The following is a 21,802-nucleotide window of genomic DNA, read 5'->3' on the forward strand; positions in this document are numbered from 1 at the left end:
ACTGCAGGTGGCACACTAGGTTATATGCAGTGTTAGCAAAACTTTCTTTGCCTCCATCTGCTGGCAGGGGAGGCAAAACCCAGGAGTCTTGTCTGATCTAGGGAATGAACAGGAACTTCGTTTGCCATTGGAAAGAAATCCGAGAGATGCAATGGATGATGGAGATGACAGGATGCCTGCATCTTCAATGCTAGGAGCATCTTCCATGCCACTCCTTACCCTCTACCTCATGATGTCTTCCCAAGAATGTGCTGCCACAATCAAGTAGAGCAGGAAATCCCTCCAGTGTTTCAATGCTGGATCAGTAGTGACAGAAGGGGTGTTCTCCCCTCCTTTTATTAGCTTGATGCTCAAGTTAAGTTGCTGGGGGGGGGGGGGGGAGGGTTCGTTGTGCTGGTGACATTGACAGCACTGACCAGAAGTAAGCTAAGTTGCCAAACGATTATTTGGAGAGTGCTGATGTGTGCGAGTATCCAGATAAAGTAACTATGGAGATGTCATGGGAAGCCTTTAAACATTTAAAAGAAGCCCTAGAGGTACAGATTCAGATGCTGGCAGGCTAGCAAAGTCATCTGAACAAACTCATCTGGCCAACTTTGCTGGAATATTCAGCGGTGCATCTGTGCTGCAAAATATACCCAGCTATATCAAAGTTAGCCAGATAAATTTATCCAGCTAATGTTAGGGCTGCTCTTTGACAATCTGAAAGTTATCCAGCTATGTTAGCGTGATGATGCTGAGAACTAGTGTTTATCTAGCTAACTTACCCGGATAGCTGGCTTGGCCCCAGAACCCCACCTTCGAGGTAGCCGGATAGATAGTTATCCAGCTATCTTTCTGGGTCTATCAGCGTGTCAGAATTTCTGAATCCTGTCATTTGTCTGGCTAAGTCCAAATAGTGCTGAATATGGACTTCCTAGTATCCAACTTCAAATCACAACAATTATGTGCTGTGCTGCATGGCTTTTCGTGTCTTTTTTAGAATAAAAATAGATTTAACTTAAAGTTGGTATCTTAGAGCAGAAGAGATGGCTCCCATAAAGCTTTAACACAGAAAGTGGGGGGATTTATGATTGTGGATGGATGAAGACAAGCTTTCAAAAACGTCATGAAAGATAATTCCACTACCATTAGAAAAATAAAATTGATACAAAATACTTGGAGCATTAAAATCTTTTTTGCAATTAACTTTCTTAAATTCCAGTTTGTTTCGGGACAAGAACTGTTCAAGAATTTTGTGGCTGAATATTTATCCAAGAGAAAGGTCTATTACTTCCCAATTCAGCATTTTATACAAGAGGCAGGGCCTTGATCTGCAATGGACTCTGTTGCTGGGAAACACAGGCAGATGGTTTCTTTCATCTTGGAGCCAGATAAGGAGTGAATTATTTGGCACCTTACAAAAAAGTTACATGGGGGTTTAAGGTTAGGTAGGTTGCATAGAAGCTAACTTCCATAACACTCATCAAGAAGCAATGGAGGAGCAGAATTATCTTGAAAATAAGACACTAAATGTAAAATTACATTTGCTGGGATCCAGAGCAGATTTCTAAATTTATTTAAAGATCCCGAAAGCTGGTTACTGAACCTCATTCATTTCCAATCTGTCTAGATACTTTCAGAGAAAGGCCTAGAGAACTGGACACAATATTTTGGAACAGATATCCCTCTGACCTTGGCTGCCACCATACCCCCACACTGCTTTATTACCTTGAGGTCATCCTTTATAGCCTCATGGCAATAACATGATATACCACCAAGGCTCTACTTAAAATGTGGAAGAGGTTTAATATGACTGGATCATCAATTTCTGCAAAATTGCAACTGAAGTAAGGCCTTTTTTTTTTTAAGCTGTTTCCTGCCAGCGGGCAGCTGAATTTTGTCTGCCTAATCAACTGCAAGTATTTGAAGTTTATCACCCAGTTTAGGGAAGGCCCTACAATATTACACATTTTTTTAAATGTCTGCAATAAAGTTTAGATTTTTTTATCTGATTGGTTGGTGGTCTGATGGCTGGGGGTTTATTTATACTACGTTCTAATGAGCGGCATGTACAATGAACCTCTTCGCAAGGTTAACTACTAGCTGGATCTGAAATGCATCTTTCAGCTCACATACACGGCAGGTTGCGTGCTTACTGAGTTTGTGATTTCTGGCTGGGATTTTTCTCCCTTTTAATTTTCGAGATCTAAATTAAGATAATACTGAGCTAATAACAAAAGTACAATGACCCACTGCCCATAGAGCTTATAGTATGTGTGGAAACCAAATCAGCGGGCAATAAAGTGACTTGCCCACAGTGAGTGGCAGTGGGAGAAACAACATGTGAACTCAGCAACAACATGCCCTCCCATTTACATGCACAACTTACCTGCAATGACCCGCTCCACTGCGTACTCAAAGCTGGATGTGTCAATGGACTTGTGTCCCTCTCTGGCAGCGTGTAAAGCAGCTTCATTACAAATATTTGCAATGTCTGCCCCTGCAGGAAGAAAGCAGAGTCAGTCAGGGCTACAGCTGGATTCACACAAAGGGCTCTCTGGGCAGCATGCACATGCTATCGAGCGGCTGTACGCACATTTTCGAGAACAGAACTTTGCCTCTGATTTAACAAGGCATTCTGCACGGACAATAAGTGATGGCCTGCAGCAATACCTCTTGAATGGGAGAGGAACGAGGCATTGCTTGATAATGTTCCGTGTCATTAACTGTGTGCACAGTCCCAAGACCCAAATACTGTAAAAATGGACAGATAACTCAGAGAGCTACCTGAGCCTGCAGGTTCCTCTTCTCTCCTCCCCTCAACACACACCAATGTCAGCCCCAAGTCCTGTAGAACGGACGGGCGGAGGGATGGATATCCAGGGTGTCACCTTAGCCTGCAGGTCCTCTCCCTTCCCCATTCTAATGTCAGACCCAAGTACTATAGCTATGACTCTTATGTGTAACTCTTTAGTTGCCTCTGAGGCATCCTGTGAGAAAGTTGCATCATTTTTTCTCAGGAAGACATCTCAAGTTGTGGAGTCTTTCACAGGGTGCAAAGTTTCACCCACCCCATCTTCTGAGATTGTCTCTATATTGAGTTGCTTTAAAGATAATTATTGTGTTTTCAAATGTAGATTTTCTGCTTTGATTCAAATTATGCAACCTCACAATAGTGGCTTTATCGCTAATCCTGCCTCTCTTTTTGAGGGTCAGTTATCCTCTGCATTAAAAGTTGCGGCTGTTCGCCCCTATTAAAAAAGCCTAATTTAGACATCTCTGAACTGTCTAGTTCCCTCTCTCTTTTTTATCAGTTGCAAAAGTATAATGATGACAATTTTCTTGATAACTCCCAGTTTGGATTTTGCTCATTTCACAATAGGGAATCATTGCTGTTTAGTTTTGATGTTATCCACCAGGATTTCTATTCAGGCACTTTCTGGTATTACTTGACATATCCTCAGCTTTCGACACCTTAACCATGATATACTGCTTGGTCATCTGAGGGCAGTAGATATTTCTTCTACTGTTTACTCTCTGTTTTCTTATCTATCTAACTGCTCCTATAGGGTTAGGATTTTTATATTCTGCTTTTCGGCACTTCAAAGTGTACATCAAAGTAGATTACTATAGGTATTTCCCTTTCCTCACAGGGCTTACAATCTAATTTTGTATCTGAGGCAACAGAGGGTAAACAGTGGGATTTGAACCCTGGTTTCCCTGGATCGTAGCCCGCTGCTCTAACCACTAGGCTACTCCTCCACTCCTTCGCCTACAGATGTTCTGCAAGGTTCTTTGCTTTCAGCGATTTTATTCAATATTGCAAACTAATAGAAAAAACAGTACAGAAACAACTAGCTGAACACCTAGATAATAATAACATACTATATCCATCTCAACATGGATTTCGAAAGCACTACAGCACTGAGACACTACTTCTCTCGCTAACAGATAACATTCTAAGAGGTTTTGATAGCGGTAAACATTACATTCTAATAATGCTAGACTTATCAGCAGCCTTCGACACAGTAAACCATAAAATACTACTAAAAAGACTAGAAGAAATCTGATTACACAACAAAACAATAAACTGGTTTAGTTCATATCTAAATAATAGGTTCTTTCAAGTTCAGATCAACAACGTATTTTCAGAAAAAGTCAATCTCAAAACAGGAGTACCACAGGGATCAGCCCTGTCTGCAACCCTCTTTAACATATACATGCTACCCTTATGTCATCTGCTAGCAGGTCCAGGAATCATACATTACATTTATGCAGATGATATTCAACTAATCTTACCAATCGAGGACACACTAGAGAAAACGTTAAACCTAGCTAACATGTACCTCAACATTATAAAACAACTGCTAAACCGAATGAAACTTGTGATTAATATTGAATAAACAGAACGGAAAAATATTGAAATCATCCAAACTCCAATAATCCTCAAAGACAACCAGAAAATTGAACTAGCAGAAAAAGTACGAAACCTTGGAATAATAATGGACCCAGAAATCAATCTAAAACAGCACATATCGCTAAAAGTAAAAGAAGGCTATGCAAAACTCATGGTACTCAAAAAACTAAAACCATTGCTAACACTAACTGATTTCAGAACAGTACTTCAAGCACTAGTTTTCTCCAGCACGGACTACTGTAATGCCCTTTTACTAGGACTCCCGAATTCAACATTAAGGCCACTTCAAATACTTCAAAACACAGCAGCTAGAATACTAACCGGAAAAAGGAGGAGGGACCATATAACCGAAACCCTGGCAGAATTACATTGGCTACCTATTGAACACAGAATTAAATACAAAGCCCTATGTACCATACATAAACTAATACATGATGAAAAATCGGACTGGCTAAACACAGCATTGCGAGTGCACGTCCCACACAGAAACATTTGATTGGCAAATAAAGCACTCAACCATTCCCTCAGTAAAAACAGCGAGACTAACTCAAGTGAGAGAAAGGGCCTTATCTTTAGCAGGCCCCACACTTTGGAACACAATGCCTCTAGAGATCAAATTGCAAAGAGATCTCAAAACCTTTAAGAAAAGTTTAAAAACATGGCTTTTTAAACGAGCATTTTATAAAGAGACTGGAGAATGAAAATATACAGGAATAGGCAGAAGAACACCAGCACACAGCACTATTCTAAGAACGTGCATTTTAATAATCTATAACTCTACCTCACAATAAACGTAATTGTAAACACTATAAATATGATTTTTACCCGTGAACCGTACCTTACAGGTACACTTGGTCATGACCTACTTCACTAAACAATTGATTGTCTTTAACGATTTATTGTAACTGAACCTTTTGTGGCACCTGATAGAATGTACTATAGTACGCATCCACCTACATTAATTTATGTGCCTACGTGTAAACCGTTGCGATGTTATATAACAGCGACGGTATAGAAAAGAATTTAAATAAATAAATAAATAAAATAAATATTTATTTGGCTCTTCTTTGTTCACTTCTTGTTCGTTTAGATGTTTCTTTTAAACTGTATGCTGATGACATACCGGGGTTATCCCCCCGATTTGCTCTCACAAAGTTATCCTCCTGCATTGCTCCATGATAACAAGCCAATTTTGAATGTCCAGAAAACTATTTTGTTGTCATCTCGAATCATGTCTGCTGATGCTCCTTCGATGGACACTCCATCCCTGTTAAGATGTCAAGCCCGTGACTTAGGGGTACTGGTAGATTCATCCTTATCATTGCGTCCACAGATCAACTCACTAGTTCAAACCTCTTATTTCAAGCTTCCTCTTCTGGGCTCATTGAAGCCTTTTCTTTGTCACTTTGATTTTCACACTGTCATGCAATCATTGATCTTATCCTCTCTTGACTACTGTAATGTGTTGCTCTTAGGCTTACCATATTCACATTTAAGAGCTCTACAACTGATCCAAAACTCTGCTGCTTAGCTAATTTCTGGATTCTCACTATAAGATCACATTATACCAGTTTTGGCTGATTTACATGGTTACCTATCATTTGGTGGGTGAAAATTAAAACTCCTACTCTGATTTTAAAGACTTTATATACATAGTAACATAGTAGCAAAAAAAGACCAAATGGTCCATCCAGTCTGCCCAGCAAGTTTCTTATGGTAACAACTGCTGCTCTGGGCAGATTACCTCCAAGCTTATGTTAAAGTTAATAATATTCACAATCCAAATCAAGCAACTGTAAAACCCATAACAAAATTACTGTTAGCAACATTTTTACAGTGTGAGCAGACTTCCTGAAAATTCAGACAATGCTGTTTGAATGTGTTTGCTTTTGGATTTAGCCATAGAAGTTGATGCTACATATCATTACCCTGGACTTAGCCATAGAAGCTGATGCTGCATATCATTACCCTGGACTATAAAAGTCAGGGCCCAGCGTTGGCTGTCATCTGAATTCAATTACTCTGTTTGCCTTTTACCCCCACTATGAAGTGGAGAACAATATGAAGATTGGTCCTTACCTGCTAATTTTCGTTCCTGTAGTACCACGGATCAGTCCAGACTCCTGGGTTTTGCCTCCCCTCCAGCAGATGGAGACAGAGAGGTTTTGAACTGACTCTGCCCTATATCCTGAAGTGCCACCTAGAGTCTGTCAGTCTGTTGCTCTCCTCTGGGTCTTGACGCATTGCTAAAGCCCCAGACCAACGCAAAGCACTGTTCCCCCCTCGAAAGGCTAGACCCGCCCACCAACGTCATCAGTGGGCATCGAGGGGGCCATAAGGCTTTCTAAGGACTTACTGGGCGCCGCGCGCCTAAGGAGCACGACAAAGGGGATCGCCCCTTTGTGCACCCCTTCGTGCAGAACCTGAGCATCAAATATTAATCTACATTTAAAAGAAAGATGGCTGATAGCAAATCATTTCAGATCCAGGTCACCATGAACAACGGAATGTACAACCATTATGCTCTTAATAAAAACAAGGTAAAAGGTGCTAAGGTCAGCAGAAAACCGATGCATCAGTACGTAATTGCAGTACCAAGGAACGAATCTATGTTGAATTATTTCATGTTATCCTTTCTACTAATTAATGTGCAATCTCTATTGAAAAAATCCATAATAATATCTGACATTTTAGCTGAGCAAAAACCTGACTTTATAGCCTTGACGGAGACTTGGTTGAAAAAAAATGATAATGTGTGTGTAAATCAAATAGGTAATGAATGCTATGACACTTTTTCAATTCCTAGAGATAAGCGTGGGGGGGGGGGGGGGGGGGGGGAAGAGATGAAGATTAAGTTACTTTTCAAATCCCTATCTGAACACTATGGAATTGTTCTTTTTGAATGACAACAATTTGCAGATTTGTTTATCATACTGTCCGCCAGGGGTGCTTGAGCACAATATATCACCAATTATATAATTTTTTGTAAGCAATTTAAATGCCAACAAAGTATCCATAATTCTTGGAGATTTTAATTTACACATGGATGTGAAACCATGGTCCCCATAGTTGCCAAACTTTGGTAGATGTCATGACAGCATTAGGGTATGAATTAATTCATACACAACCTTCTCACAAAGCAGGCCATACATTAGATTTGATTTTTGTCAACAGAAATTTAGCAAAGGACTATTCAATCAACTCCTCTCCAATACTATGGTCTAATCATTTTTTAATAGATGCAAAAATTACTTTTAAATGTGCATAAAAGACAATCATATCCCAATAATATTACTTTTCAATTTTGTCCGCCATTCAATATAGGGGAATTACAAACAAAACTAGAATTGCACTTACATGAAATTGACTACTCTAATGTCGCCAATGCTATTCAATCTTGGTGCTCAGTCACATCAAATTTAGCCGATGAGATCAACCCAATGAAAACAAAAAAGATCAATACAAATAAAAAATTAAACCCATGGTATAACCCTCAAATCAGAGAGATGAAACAAAAACTACATAAAAAATAGAAAGAATGGAGAAATAATAAATGTATACGAACGTTAACAAATTATCGGATTTTTCTTGCACACTACAAAAATTTGATTAACAAAACTAAAAAAACAGTTTTATAGTAAAAAAAAATCAACAAATTCTCGCAAAATCCTATAATTTTATTTAACATAGTTAATAATCTAATTTCAGGACCTTCTCAATTTGACACAGAGATAAACAAAAACTTTAGCCAAGAATTAACTATGTTTTTAAAAACAAAATTGAAAAGATCAGTTCAAATTTTAAGAAGACCCCATCACAAGAAATTGTTATGAGCTCTAAAGCTCTTATACCATGGTTGGAAATTGAAAATACATCAACTGAAGAAGTAACTAAAATAATAACGAACTTAAATCCGGCTCAACAACCATTAGATTCTATTTCGATACTCACATGGAAACAAGTAGTCCAGGTTATTGCCCCAATCATTACCTCTATAATTAATTTATCATTAAATGAAGGAATGGTGCCAGATACCTTAAATCAAGCAACTGTAAAGCCTATACTAAAGAAAAAGAATCTAGACATTAATACATTTAGCAATTACAGACCAATTTCTATTCTACCCATGATTGCCAAAATAATGGAAAAAGTAGTACTGCAACAATTAAACGATCATTTAGAATATAACGACATATTATACCCCATTCAGTTTGGATTTAGAAAATATTTTAGCACCGAAACATTGCTTCTGTCATTACATGACACAGTACCACGTGGCTTTGACTATGGTCAAAGATTCTTACTGCTGCTTCTCGATCTTTCAGCGGCGTTTGATACTGTTAATCACAGCACCCTGATTAACAGATTAAGTGAAAATGGGATTAATGGCAAAACACTCAAATGGTCCATCTCATTTTTGAACAACAGATCATTTCAAGTAAAAATAAACAATTCAGTTTCTGAAACAACTGAACTGGAAACTGGAGTTCCACAAGGCTCTGCGCTGTCTGCGACGTTATTCAATCTATTTATGACTCCCCTATGTCACCTAATTTCTGGTCTGGGGCTTACATATTACATATATGCAGATGACATACAGATCATTATTCCTGTTACTGAGAACTTAGAAAAAACATTCAAATTGACCTAGATTTACTTAAATGCAATAAAACAGCTATTATCACAAGTGAAATTATGCCTCAATTTGGACAAAACTGAGATAATTCTATTAGAAAGGAAAACTGCTCTTATAGACAGTGCCCAATATTTCCAATATGAAAATCTTAAAATAAATTTTGGTACAAAAATAAGAGACTTAGGGGTATTTTTAGACCCGAACTAAATTTTAAGAGCCATATCTCTGCAAAAACTAAAGAAGGCTATTATAAATTATTAATTTTAAGAAAACTAAAGCCACTTTTGAACTTGAGAGATTTTAGAACAGTTTTACAGGCTCTGATCTTCAATGGATTAGATTATTGTAATTCTATACTGCTTGGCCTATCATACTCCACCATCAGACCTCTGCAAATACTTCAAAATTCGGCAGCGAGAATTTTAACCGGCTCTCGCAGACAAGATCATATAACTCAGATTTTAATGGATTTACATTGGCTGCCCGTTCAAAAGAGAATACAATACAAAACACTATGTTTAATACATAAAGCAATCTATGGAGAACAAACAGAATGGCTAAATGCCACAATAAGACTACATGTCCCACAACGCAACTTAAGATCAGCGAACAAGGGTTTACTATCTATACCCTTTATGACATCTGCAAAATGAACCTGTTAGAAAAAGAGTGATATTCCTTAGCTGGAATACGATGCGTCAAGAATTAAGATTGGAGACAAACCTTAAACACTTTAGAAAATCATTGAAAACGTGGCTTTTTATTCAAGCTTTTAAAGAGGGCGTAGAACAGTGAATGTGAAAGATACCTATTCACATTTATAAGTGTGCTGGTGACTGCGATTATTGTACTGTTTATTTAACATTTGTACTGATTTTTAATATTTTTTTGCTAGTTTTTAGATAATTTTAGTTTACTTGCAATGGTAGATAGGAAAAAGCAATACTGATGAAGTTTTTATAACAACTATTTATATTGTAAGGATGGTTTTAATGTACTTTTATGTATAAATGCTGTAAAAATTGTAAACCGATGTGAAGGTCCTGGTTCCAAACACAGATATAGAAAAGTCTATAAATAAATAAATAAATAGATAAATAAATATTACACAGTACCCAAGCAGAAAGGTTAAACCATATCTTCCACTATAACACAACTTCCCCCCGAAGAGCAGAGGGAATGTAAACCTGTAACGTAACTAACGAAATATGCCCATACTCACAACATGTAAGGGGGAGCATACACTATAAAAACATTTGAAAAAATATGCAGAATCTTAAATGACTAATGACTGAGCGGACTCTCCGTTTCCCCCAACTCTGAAATGGGCGGGACTCTGGACTGATCCCGTGGTACTACAGGAATGAAAATTAGCAGGTAAGGACCAATTTTCCTTTCCCTGTACATACCCGGATCAGTCCAGACTCCTGGGATGGATCAAAGCTTCCCTAACTGGGGTGGGACTGAGAGAGTCCCGCTCGGAGCACACTAGCCCCAAAGGAACCTGGCTCTGGGGCCCGGACAACCAGGCGATAATGCCTGGCAATAGTATGTGCAGATTTCCAAGTAGCCGCCCGACAAATTTCCTGCGGCAACACCTGTTGACATTCTGCCCAAAAGGCCACTTGGGACAGAGTAGATTGAGCCCAAAGACCAACCGGGATCGGACAGCCCTGAACTAGATAAGCAGAGACAATAGCTTCCTTTAGCCTGCGCGCAATAGTGGCCCTTGAAGCTTTATGACCCTTCCTGCAGCCACTCCACAGTATGAAAAGATGGTCTGAGAGACGGAAACTGTTCGTAACCTCCAAGTAATGCAACAGCACTCGTTTCACATCCAACCTCCTTAGATCCCTAGACTCAGGTGTAGAAGAATCCAGGTCTGCAAAGGAAGGAAGCTCCACCGACTGATTCAAATGAAAGGACACCACTTTCGGGAGGAAGGAGGGAACTGTCCTGCTTCTGTAATCCGCAGGAAGGGCTCCCTGCAAGATAGGACCTGAAGCTCCGATACACACCTCGCTGAGGAGATAGCCACGAGGAAGACCACTTTCAATGTCAGATCATTCAGTCGCTCGCTTCAATGGCTCAAAAGGTGCATTACAAGAGCGCAGAGGACCAGATTCAACTTCCACAAGGGACAAGGGTTCCGAACTGGAGGACGCAAATGCTTGGCCCCACGCAAAAAACTAACCACATCTAGATGGGATGCCAGGGCCGCCACCTAGAATCTTAGGGAATTAAAGGCCAACCCTTTGGCCAGGCCTGCCTGTAAAAAGGCCAAAACATCCGCAACCAAAGCCCTGGATGGCTCCACCTCATGGTCCAGGCACAGGCCTCAAAGATACCCCAAAATCTGACGTACACTATGGAAGTAGAGGGCTTGCGAGACTGTAGAAGTGTGGTAATTACCGCATCTGAGTAACCCTTATTCCTCAATCTCCGCCTTTCAAAAGCCATGCCGCTAGATAGAAGCGATCTGCCTCTTGCAAACAAACGGGGCCTTGGTGCAGAAGATACGGAGACAGACGAAACCTCAGGGGTCCGTCCACTGCTAGATTCATGAGGTCCGCAAACATCGGCGACACGGCCACTCTGGCGCATCTAGCACTACTTCGCCCGGCTGAGCTTCGATGCGAAGCAGCACCTTGCCCAACGGCCAAGGCGGAAATACGTACAATAGAATGTCTTCGACCAGGGAAGGACCAGAGCATCCACGCCCTCTGCTCCTGGCGCCGACTGAAGAATCGGGGCGCCTTGGCATTGTGAAATGTCGCCATCAGGTCCATAGAGAGTGTGGTCCAGAGGTCGCATAGAAGACAAAAGGCCTCGGAGAGCTCCCACTTAGCCGGGTCCAGTTGGTGGTGGCTGAGAAAATCGGCTTGTACATTGTCCACTCCGGCTATGTGAGAGGCTGCTATCTTGTGCAGGTGCTGCTCCGCCCAGCTGATCAACAGCTGGGCCTCCATTGCCACTGGTCGACTCTTGGTTCACCCTTGACGATTGATGTAGACCACCATCGTCACACTGTCGGACAGCACTCTTACTGAAGTTCCCTTTACCAAGGGAAAGAGGGCCTGCAGAGCTAACTGAACTGCTCTGATCTCCAACCAATTGATCGACCAGGACGACTCTGTTCTTGACCACTGGCCCTGCAGACCACTCCCCAACCGGAGAGACTCACATCAGTGGTTACCACTGTCCAAGAGGGCATTTCCAAGTCCACTCCCCGACGCAAATTGTCCGGGAGAAGCCACCAAACAAGACTAGAACACGCCAAGTCTGTAAGAGATAGAAGGTGGTGAAACTGTTCGGAGAGCGGGTTCCAACGGGAGAGTAATGCTGACTGAAGAGGCCTCATATGCGCAAAGGCCCATGGGACTAGATCAAGAGTGGAAGCTATCGAACAGAGAACCTGTAAATAATGCCAGACTCTAGGACAAGGCATGGATCGCAAAGCCTCCACCTTGGTAAGTCGCTCCTCGGTAAGGAAAACCTTGCCCAAGAGGGTATCGAACTGAGCCCCCAAAAACTCCAAGGATTGGGAGGGAACCAAGATGACTCTTGTCCAGATTGACAACCCAGCCCAGCGAACTCAACAGCTGTAGGACACGATGTACTGCCTTCCGGCAAAGGTCCTCCGATTTCGCTCGTATCAGCCAGTTGTCCAGATAAGGATGCACCAAAACACCCTTTCTCCGGAGAGCCACTGCTACAACCACCATTACTAAGAACATAAGAAATTGCCATGCTGGGTCAGACTAAGGGTCCATCAAGCCCAGCATCCTGTTTCCAACAGAGGTCAAACTTGGCAATTACCCAAACACCAAGAAGATCCCATGCTTCTGATGCAATTAATAGCAGTGGCTATTCCCTAAGTAAACTTTATTAATAGCAGTTAATGGACTTATCCTCCAAGAACTTATCCAAACCTTTTTTGAACCCAGCTACACTAACTGCACTAACCATATCCTCTGGCAACAAATTCCAGAGCTTAATTATGCATTGAGTGAAAAAGAATTTTCTCCGATTAGTCTTAAATGTGCTACTTGCTAACTTCATGGAATGCCCCCTAGTCCTTCTATTATCCGAAAGTGTAAATAACTGATTCACATTTACTCGTTCAAGACCTCTCATGATCTTAAAGACCTCTATCATATCCCCCCTCAACAGTCTCTTCTCCAAGCTGAACAGCCCTAACCTCCTCAGCCTTTCCTCATAGGGGAGCTATTCCATACCCTTTATCATTTTGGTTGCCCTTCTCTGCATCTGAACCTTAATTCACCTTAAACAACTTTGACCACCAAACAGGTTAATCAAAAACTTTGCCAGGTTTGGGCAGTTTTCGTTCTTCTGTTAAATTACTATCATCTCTTCACTGTTCCAAGTTGTATTACGTCCCTGTTATATTGTAACTGCTACTTTTTTCTGTTGCACCTGTTAATGTTATTATTATTTTCCCTTTCTGCACACCTTGTTTATTGTAAACCGGCATGATGCAATCCCATTGCGAATGCCGGTATAGAAAAAACTCAAATAAATAAATAAATAAATCTTCTCCATTGCAACTATATCTTTTTTGATGAATACCCTGGGCGCCGTTGCCAGACCGAAGGGCAGGGCACAAAATTGGAAATGATGCCAGAGGATGGCGCACCATAGATACTTTTGATGGTCGGGGCGGATGGGTATGTGCAAATATGCCTCGGTCAGGTCTAGAGATGCCAAGAACTCTCCCCTGTGAAAGGACGCTATCACAGAATGAAGAGTTTCCATGCGAAATTGAGGCACCCTTAGAGCCCGATTGACTCTCTAAGTTGAAGATGGGTCGGAAAGTGCCTTCCTTTTTGGGTACCACGAAGTAAATGGAATAGTCACTCACAGCCAGACGTTTTTGTTTGTAAGAGCATGGGGAAACCAGAAATCGCTCCCGGAGTAGCCGAGCAAAATCTAAAGCGTAGCCGTGTTCTATTATATTGAGGACCCACTCGTCCAAGGTCAAATTGGTCCACTCCTCTAGGAAAAGGGACAACCTGCCCCCTATCTTCGGTAGGGAGGAGTGAACTGGCATCGCTCCATTGTGCGGACTTGAGACCCCCATGTCCTTGTGGGGCTCCGTCTCTACCAGGACGTCTGCCTCGAAAGGACTGATTCCAGGAATGTTGCCGGCTACAACCCTGCCGAGACAAGGACTCGGAGGATCTGGAAGATCAAAAACAGCGATTCCCCCGGAATCTCGAACACTGGTGAAAGGGCCCCCTCGTCCTGGGCTTATTCTCCGGCAGCTTATGGACTTTGTTCTCTCCCAGAGACTGAATTATATCCTCCAGTTCTTGGCCAAACAGCAATTTTCCTTTAAAGAACAATGATCCCAACTGGGCTTTTGAAGCAACATCCACGGACCAGTTTCTGAGCCATAGGAGTCTGCGGGCAGAGACAGCCGAAACCATAGTACTGCAGGAAGTGCGAAGGAGGTCATAAAGCGCATCTGCGCTGTAAGCCACCGCGGCTTCCAACCTCCCGACTTGAACCACCTCTGCCTCAGAAAGGGATGCTCCTGATTGTAACTGCTGTACCCAGCGGAGACTGGCTCTCAGTGCAAAACTACTGCACATGGCAGCCCGGATCCCCAGAGCCAAAACTTCAAAAATATTTTTCATTTACAACTCCAGTTTGCGATCCTGTAAATCCTCGAGGGCTGTTAAAATGGTGTCCGTTCCCATGCTCCGTGCTGAGCAGGAATGGATCTGAGGGCTGATGTTACCTATCGAGCCTCCCAGGCTCTCGGTGCACTCTGGAACCGCCGCCGCGGGTAAAATCATTTACCGCCCTCCCCAAGGTGCCCTCCCCTCCAGGGAGGCACTAAGAACAAATACCGGCTCTTGAGAGCCGTGCGCATGCACTCCCACAAGACAAACAGGCTTCACCACGAGGCATAATGAGCGGTCTAAATTTAGCATGGGAGCTTGGGGCTGTAAGGCAGGCAGAGAAGCAGCAGTGGGGGGAGGGGGGGTAGGAAAGAAGAGGCCGCTGGGTCGGCCATGAGTTCAAGAAAAAAATAGATTACCTCGTTCCTCTTGATATGTCACTTCGCGTTTTGGGTTTTTTTTTGTCAGTCAAAAAACAAGATCTGGGCCCTAAGCAACATTTTCCTTATGCTTTGCACACTACCATTAAAATTTGGGATCAGTGGAAATCAGGTGCTAGTGAGGACAGAATAATATTCCCTGGTGACTTCTCTATTTTCTAACACTGTATATCCAGCTTCCGCTCTCTCAAAGGCTTCGAGACAGTGGTCTGAAGCTGGTATTACCAGGCTGGACCATGTACAACACCAGGGCACCCTCCTGTCTCACATGCAATTATGTGACAAATACTCGCTGGCTGACATTGACTTTCTGCATTATACTAAGTTATCCCAATTTATTCATAAAGGGTTGAGGGATGGCACTATCAGACTGACTGGAACTTTATTTGAAAATTTTTGTAAAAATGCTGCAACGCTTAGAGGAGTTACATCTAAAATCTACACCCTCCTTAATGATAAACAATCTGGCAAACCCAAACATCGCATCTTATGGGAAACCGATTTCCAATTCATCTTGGAAGAGAAAGATTGGGATGTTATTTATGATATGGCTCATAGATGTTCCATATCTACGGGGTTGCAGGAAAACTGCTACAAGTTGTAATACCACTGGCCCTACTCCAGCTGCACATATTTAAACCATCTATCTCAAAGAAATGCTGGAGGGGATGTGGGCAAACTGGTACATACTTTCATGTTTGGTGGGAATGCCCCAGGATGGTTCAGTTCTGGCAAGCAGTAACAGAATGGATTTCACAAGTTCTTTCGGTACAGATAGGAGTTAAGCCTTGGCATGCACTTTTAGGTCTTCCCATGTCAGGTTATAAACAGGAAGAACAACCATTTATGCTTCAAGTTTTTATTGCAGCAAGATCAGAAATTGCTCTACATTGGAATAATATAGTTACACCCAGTCTGGCAAAGGTACAAAATAGACTTCACACCTACTATACCAATTAGGCAGACTTACTGCCATACACCAGGATAGAGTACAATTATTCGTAAACACCTGGGGCTCTTATTCTAGGTGGTTGGAGGCGCAATCATAGCTGTTTCAGTGACCGTCTACGTAGTGTTAAATTTCCAGACCATCTTTCTCTTTCCTTTGTATCACATGCCTGTACGCCCAGCTTCCTTTATACCATGTAATACCTACTGCTTCTTTAGTGTTGTCATCTCATCATACCATATTTGCCTCCTTTGCCTATGTGTTCATATAAACCTAGTACTCTTTTTCTCCATGTGATCCTGGATGTTGGGGAGGGAGGGGGGTTTGGGTAATGTTTAATCAGTAATATAAATTGGTCAATCATACTTGTTCTCTGTTCATGACTCCACCTACATATAACCTGAATGTTCTCGTTGTCATGTTACAAATGTGTATTTTCATCTTTTCATTGCCAATAAAAAAATATTTAAACACAAAAAACCTCCCAAGATCTGTCCCCTCCCCCCTGAGAGTGAGTGAACTGGGCTCCCCCGGTATCACCCTCAGTTGCTGCCAAGAGGGCAGATTACAGGGTTCTCAACCCTCTGCTCCTCAGCCTCTATTACCAGGGGGGATGGTCCCTGGGAGGCTTCAAGTCCTTTAGCTCTCCCCCCCCCCACCCCGACTAAGCCTTAAAACTAATTTAACTAAGTAATGAAATCAAGTCTAGCTAATCCAGAATGAAGGGATCTGCACCTCCACCATCTGCTGGAGACAGAGAAATACTGACAGACTCTAGGTGGCACCTCAGGATATAGGGCAGAGTCAGTTCAAAACTTCTCTGTCTCCATCTGCTGGAAGGGAGGCAAAACCCAGGAATCTGGACTGATCCGGGTACGTACAGGGAAATTGCAGTTGTGCCAAAAGCATCACAGCTACTTGATTAATGGTAGTAAACTCCATGCCTTCTGTTAAGGATAGTATCTGCCTCTCTGTGCAGCTTACCCCCATGCACCCTTTTCTTCATTTCTAACCTCTAGTATTTAGGGATCCACAGTGTTTATCCCATGCCCTTTTGAATGCGTTTACTGTTTTCATAGTCCCCACCTCTTCTGGAAGGGCATTTCAGGCCTCCACCACCCTCTCTGTGAAGAAATATTTCCTAATGTTGGTTCTGAGTCATCCCTCCTGGAGCTTCATTTTGTGACCCCTATTTCTACAGTTTCCTTTCCAACGGAAAAAGTTTGAAGTTTGTGCAACATTAATACCTTTCAGGTATCTGAAAGTCTGTATTATAATTCCCCTGCACCACCTCTCCTTCAGGGTACACATATTCAGATCGTTCAGCCTCTCCTAAGTCTTCTGATATAGACCCCACACCATTTTGGGTCGCCCTTTTCTGGACTGCTTCCATCCTGACTATAACCCTTTTGAGATACAGGCTCCAGTGATGCCTCACTAAGGACCTGTACAAGGGCAATATCACCTCTTTTTTTCCTACTGGTTATCCCATTCTTTATGCAGCCCAACATTCTTCTGGCTTTAGCTATCACCTTGTCACATTGCTTCACCATCTTCAGATCACCAGACACTATCACTCCAGAATCCCTCTCCCAGTTTATGCACATTAGTCTTTCACCCCCCATCACATACAACTCTTTTGGATTACTGCACCCCAGATGCACGACTCTGCACTTTTTGGCACTGAATTACAGTTGACAAATCTTTGACCACTCTTCAAGCTTTCTTAAATCACTTTTCATTCTCTGTACTCCTTCAGGTGAGTCCACTCTGTTGCAGATCTTAGTATGATCCAATCCATGTGGCACTCCACTTAACACCGTTCTTTCTTCAGAATAGGTTCCACTTGCCATTACACGCTATCTCCTGTCCGTCAACCACTTTGTAATTCACTCTACCACCTTGGAGTCTATTCCCAAGCTTCTCATTTTATTCACAAGCCTCCTATGCAGGATTGTATCAAAAGCTTTGATGAAATCCAAGTAGATCACCCTTGAGTGCTCTTCGTTGATCCAATTCTCTAGAGACTTGGCGCAAATCAGCCAGTTGTCCAAATATAGGTGTACCAGGATCCCATCCACTCTCAGCTCTGCAGCCACCACCACCATAATCTTGGAAAAAGTTCTGGGAGTGGTGGCCAGACCAAAAGACAGTGCCCAGAACTGATAATGGTACCCCACCACTGTGAAACGCAGAAAACGTTGGTGCTCCAATCAGATGGGAATATGAAGGTACACCTCAGACAGATCCAAGGAGGTCAGAAATTCCCTTTGAGTGCATGGCCATTATCACAGAGTGCAATGTTTCAATAAGAAAATGAGTCACCCGCAATGACAGTTAACCCCTTTGAGATCCAGGATGGGCCGAAAGGAGCTCTCCTTCTCGGGCACAATGAAATAAATGGAATATTACCCCACATTTTTCTGAAACATGGGTACTGGAACCACAACCCTCAGACTGAGGAGCCTTGACAGTGTACACTCCACTGCCTGCTTCTTCTGGGGGAGTAGCAGGGAAACACCATGAACACATCCAGAAGACCACTGCAGAACTCCAATGCATATCCCTCTTGTATCACCTCCAGGACTTACAGATCTGATGTGATTTTGACCCACCTCTAATAAAAGAGAGACTTCCCCCTATCTCCTGTTCCTGGGTGTAGGTTGGCAAACCTTCATTGGGAGGCTTGGGAGGTTCCACTACCCGAGCCCGCGTGCCACCTGGGGTGTTTGGGATGATAGGACGGCAGTCCTCTAAAAGGTAGCCCCCCCCCCCATAGGGATGAAATTGCTTGGAACCCGAGATGACCCCTCATACCAAAGGGGCGCAATGACTGCTTCTTATCCTCTGGCAACCAAGGAACTGGGGATTCGTCTCACTTACTAGTCAGTTTCTCCAACTCACTCCCAAACAAGAGTGAGCCTTCAAAAGGCAATTTCGTAAGATTATTTTTAGAGTTCGCATCGGCCAACCAATTCCTCAGCCATAACTGACGCCTGGCAACTATTACTGAAGCCACTGCTGAGCTTAGCCTTTCCCGGCTGTGTACAGAGATGGTCTCTGGCTGCAGGGGGAGCAGGCAGATACCTTCACCACCGCACTCGGCTTCCTGCACCCACTGCCTTTCAGCTACTTTAATCAGCTAAGTCCACGTCGGCTGAAGAACCAGCTACCAGACCAGGGCACTCATATGAGGGACCACGGAAATCACCTCAGGAATTCTCAACTGGGGGAGGGACCATTAAGTATCACTGCAGGAGAGCGGGGCAAATTAAATCTCCTATTATTCCTCCTCTAAAATCTGAAGCCCCCAAACACACCAATGTCGTACCCAAGTACTGCATAATGGACAGACACCCAGGAAGCCATCTGAGCCTACAAGTCCTTTCCCCTCCCATCCCTAAATGTCAGTGTCAGCAGGTGAGCAAGAAGACTAAACACACATCCAAGGACGAAAGAAGTCAGCACACAAACCAGAAAATCTACACTGAGAGAGACCCTCCTAAGAGTGGGTATAACCCTTTGCAGAAGCTTCTCGTACCGCTAAATCCTGGTGTGAGTTCTGCCAACCGCTGCGAGTAAGCACCACTGGGTTGTGTCAGCTTCAGGCTCTTCAAATGCTGTTCAAAGATCTCACGTCTCTCCTGCAAAGGATGAGAAGAAGGCAAATGCACTCAGGTAGACCGAGACAGAGAGAGACAAAGGGACGTTCCAGTCGTCATCCACGGGATCATTCTGTCCAGCATCACATCCCTTCACACTGCTGCAGCTGAGCACCTTTTCTGATTAGCTGCATAGCACAGCTCAGATATAGGAAGCAGCTGAGAGTCCCAGATGGTGCAGTGTTTAGTGTAAATGGCATTAAGCAGGGTATATCCCACTGATATGAAAAGACAAAGCAGAAATGGTAAGTGGGAAAAAGCAGGAAATGTACACACAAAGCAGATTCTGAGAGAACAAATCACTGCATGTTAGAAGACATAATCTTTGTTTTTGTTCTTGTGGTAGACGACCAGGGAAGGAAAGATAACAAGACTGATTTGATTAAGGAGCGATATCTTGCAGGAAGTCAGACTTGTATGGTTGACAGCTGGGAGACATCTTTAGCTATATAGAAGTGTAAATGGAAGCAACTGAGCAAACTGAACAGTCTTATCTGCAAGGTATTGACCAAGGTCTGTGGAGTAAGTTGGGGCAGACAGAGGAGTCTAATGATCCTTGTTTTTGTAATATTCTATCATAATGATAAGAACTGGATTTGGAAGTTGGAGAATTACAACAAGTCACCCTTCACTCCCCTAAAATCAAAGGGAAAGGTGATAAGTCAAAATAAGGGGTGGAGAAAGGAAATATGACTCAGTGAAACTGCAGGCCATGGAGTAGCCAGGTTGGAATCAGCAGGCTACAATGCCCCAGAAACCAACTGGGTCAGTTCTGGCAGGTTGGTGTTAGCTGGTACTTGTACCAACAAGATATTTGGGCAACAGTCACTCTAGTTTTGGTAACTGTTTAAATTATTACAAAGCTTGATTTTAATAATTTAAACTGGGTTATAGATTAAAGTTTAGGATCTATCCAGGATGGTAAAGATCTAAGGAGCAAGACAACAAAATCGGACTTGGACAAGGAGTGATATCCTCCTACAAGGGCTCAGACCCTCTACCTCAGCATCTGGATACAGCCTTAGCCATCTGGACTGCAATAACTACACAAAATGGATGAGCCAACTTTTTTTTTTTTTTGCTGTTATGTATTTTCTTACTATGTTGTGCACCCTACCTGCAGTGTGGGGAGATCGATGAAGATGTGTCTGTCAAGTCTCCCTGGTCTCATCAGAGCATTATCCAGGATATCAGCACGGTTGGTGGAGGCAAGTACAATGACATGGTCTGTAGTCCCCATCCCTGTAGGAGTGACAGAAACAACATTAAGATCACAGCAGCTAGAGACTTCCAGTGATAACGTGATCACGAGAGGTGGTCTGGTGTCCGAGCTCCTTGGGGATCAGCCGTAATCCAGCTGCATAGGGCAATATTTTGCAAAATTAAAGCATCTATCAAAGCCCTTGTGTTTGGCAGAGGATTGATGGATAATTTTATGTTTAAAAAGACAGGTGAAATATCATTCAGACCAAAAACAACATGGAATGAGAAAAATGCGGCCCTGGAGGACAAGATGGTGCCTGATCCAGTGATGGTGTTTGACGGAATGATGGAGGCAAAGATCTGGGAGCTTACCAATGCAGTTTTGACGGTGGTGAAGGAGCAGATGTCAAAACTATAGATATCGCTGGATGAGCTTAATGAAGAAATGAATAATCAGACTAATGTGATAGCGGCTGTTGACAAAAATTAAGCAGGCATGACAAGTGTCTGGGAGGCCTCAAGGAGACGGTGGTGCAGCTCCAAAAAAAAATAACATAAAATAAAATCAGGCCCTGGAACAAAAATTAGACTTGGAAAACCACAGTCAGCAGAACAATATACGGGTTTTGGCTTGCCAGAGAATTTGCAGGGCAAGGCGCTTTTTTTTTTTTTTTTAACTTGTATTTATGTAATTTTTAAACATACAAAGAATCATAAATCTTTGTACAAAGCAAAAAAAAAAAAAAGAAAAACTATCATGATTAACAATAATACACTTACCTTGAAGAAAATAAAACATACAACAAGGTAAAGAAAATTTTCAATATGTCTCAATATTGTCAACCCTCCATATATAAGAAACAAG

The 21,802-nt window shown here is 42.5% G+C and overlaps 1 protein-coding gene across 1 annotated transcript in view; it reads right to left on the minus strand.

Annotated features, from left to right (window-relative positions):
• Window positions 1-21,802, minus strand: part of SPG7 (SPG7 matrix AAA peptidase subunit, paraplegin) — a 128,201-nt gene that overhangs the window by 30,377 nt on the left and 76,022 nt on the right. The window contains exons 10-12 of the mRNA XM_029608599.1: window positions 20,852-20,976; window positions 19,614-19,716; window positions 2,372-2,482 (exon numbers count right to left, since the gene is read on the minus strand). Coding sequence (XP_029464459.1) covers window positions 2,372-2,482; window positions 19,614-19,716; window positions 20,852-20,976 — 339 coding nt within the window. The remainder of the gene's footprint in view (window positions 1-2,371; window positions 2,483-19,613; window positions 19,717-20,851; window positions 20,977-21,802) is intronic.

This window comes from Rhinatrema bivittatum, chromosome 7, assembly GCF_901001135.1.
Source record: "Rhinatrema bivittatum chromosome 7, aRhiBiv1.1, whole genome shotgun sequence".
Taxonomy (NCBI): domain Eukaryota; kingdom Metazoa; phylum Chordata; class Amphibia; order Gymnophiona; family Rhinatrematidae; genus Rhinatrema; species Rhinatrema bivittatum.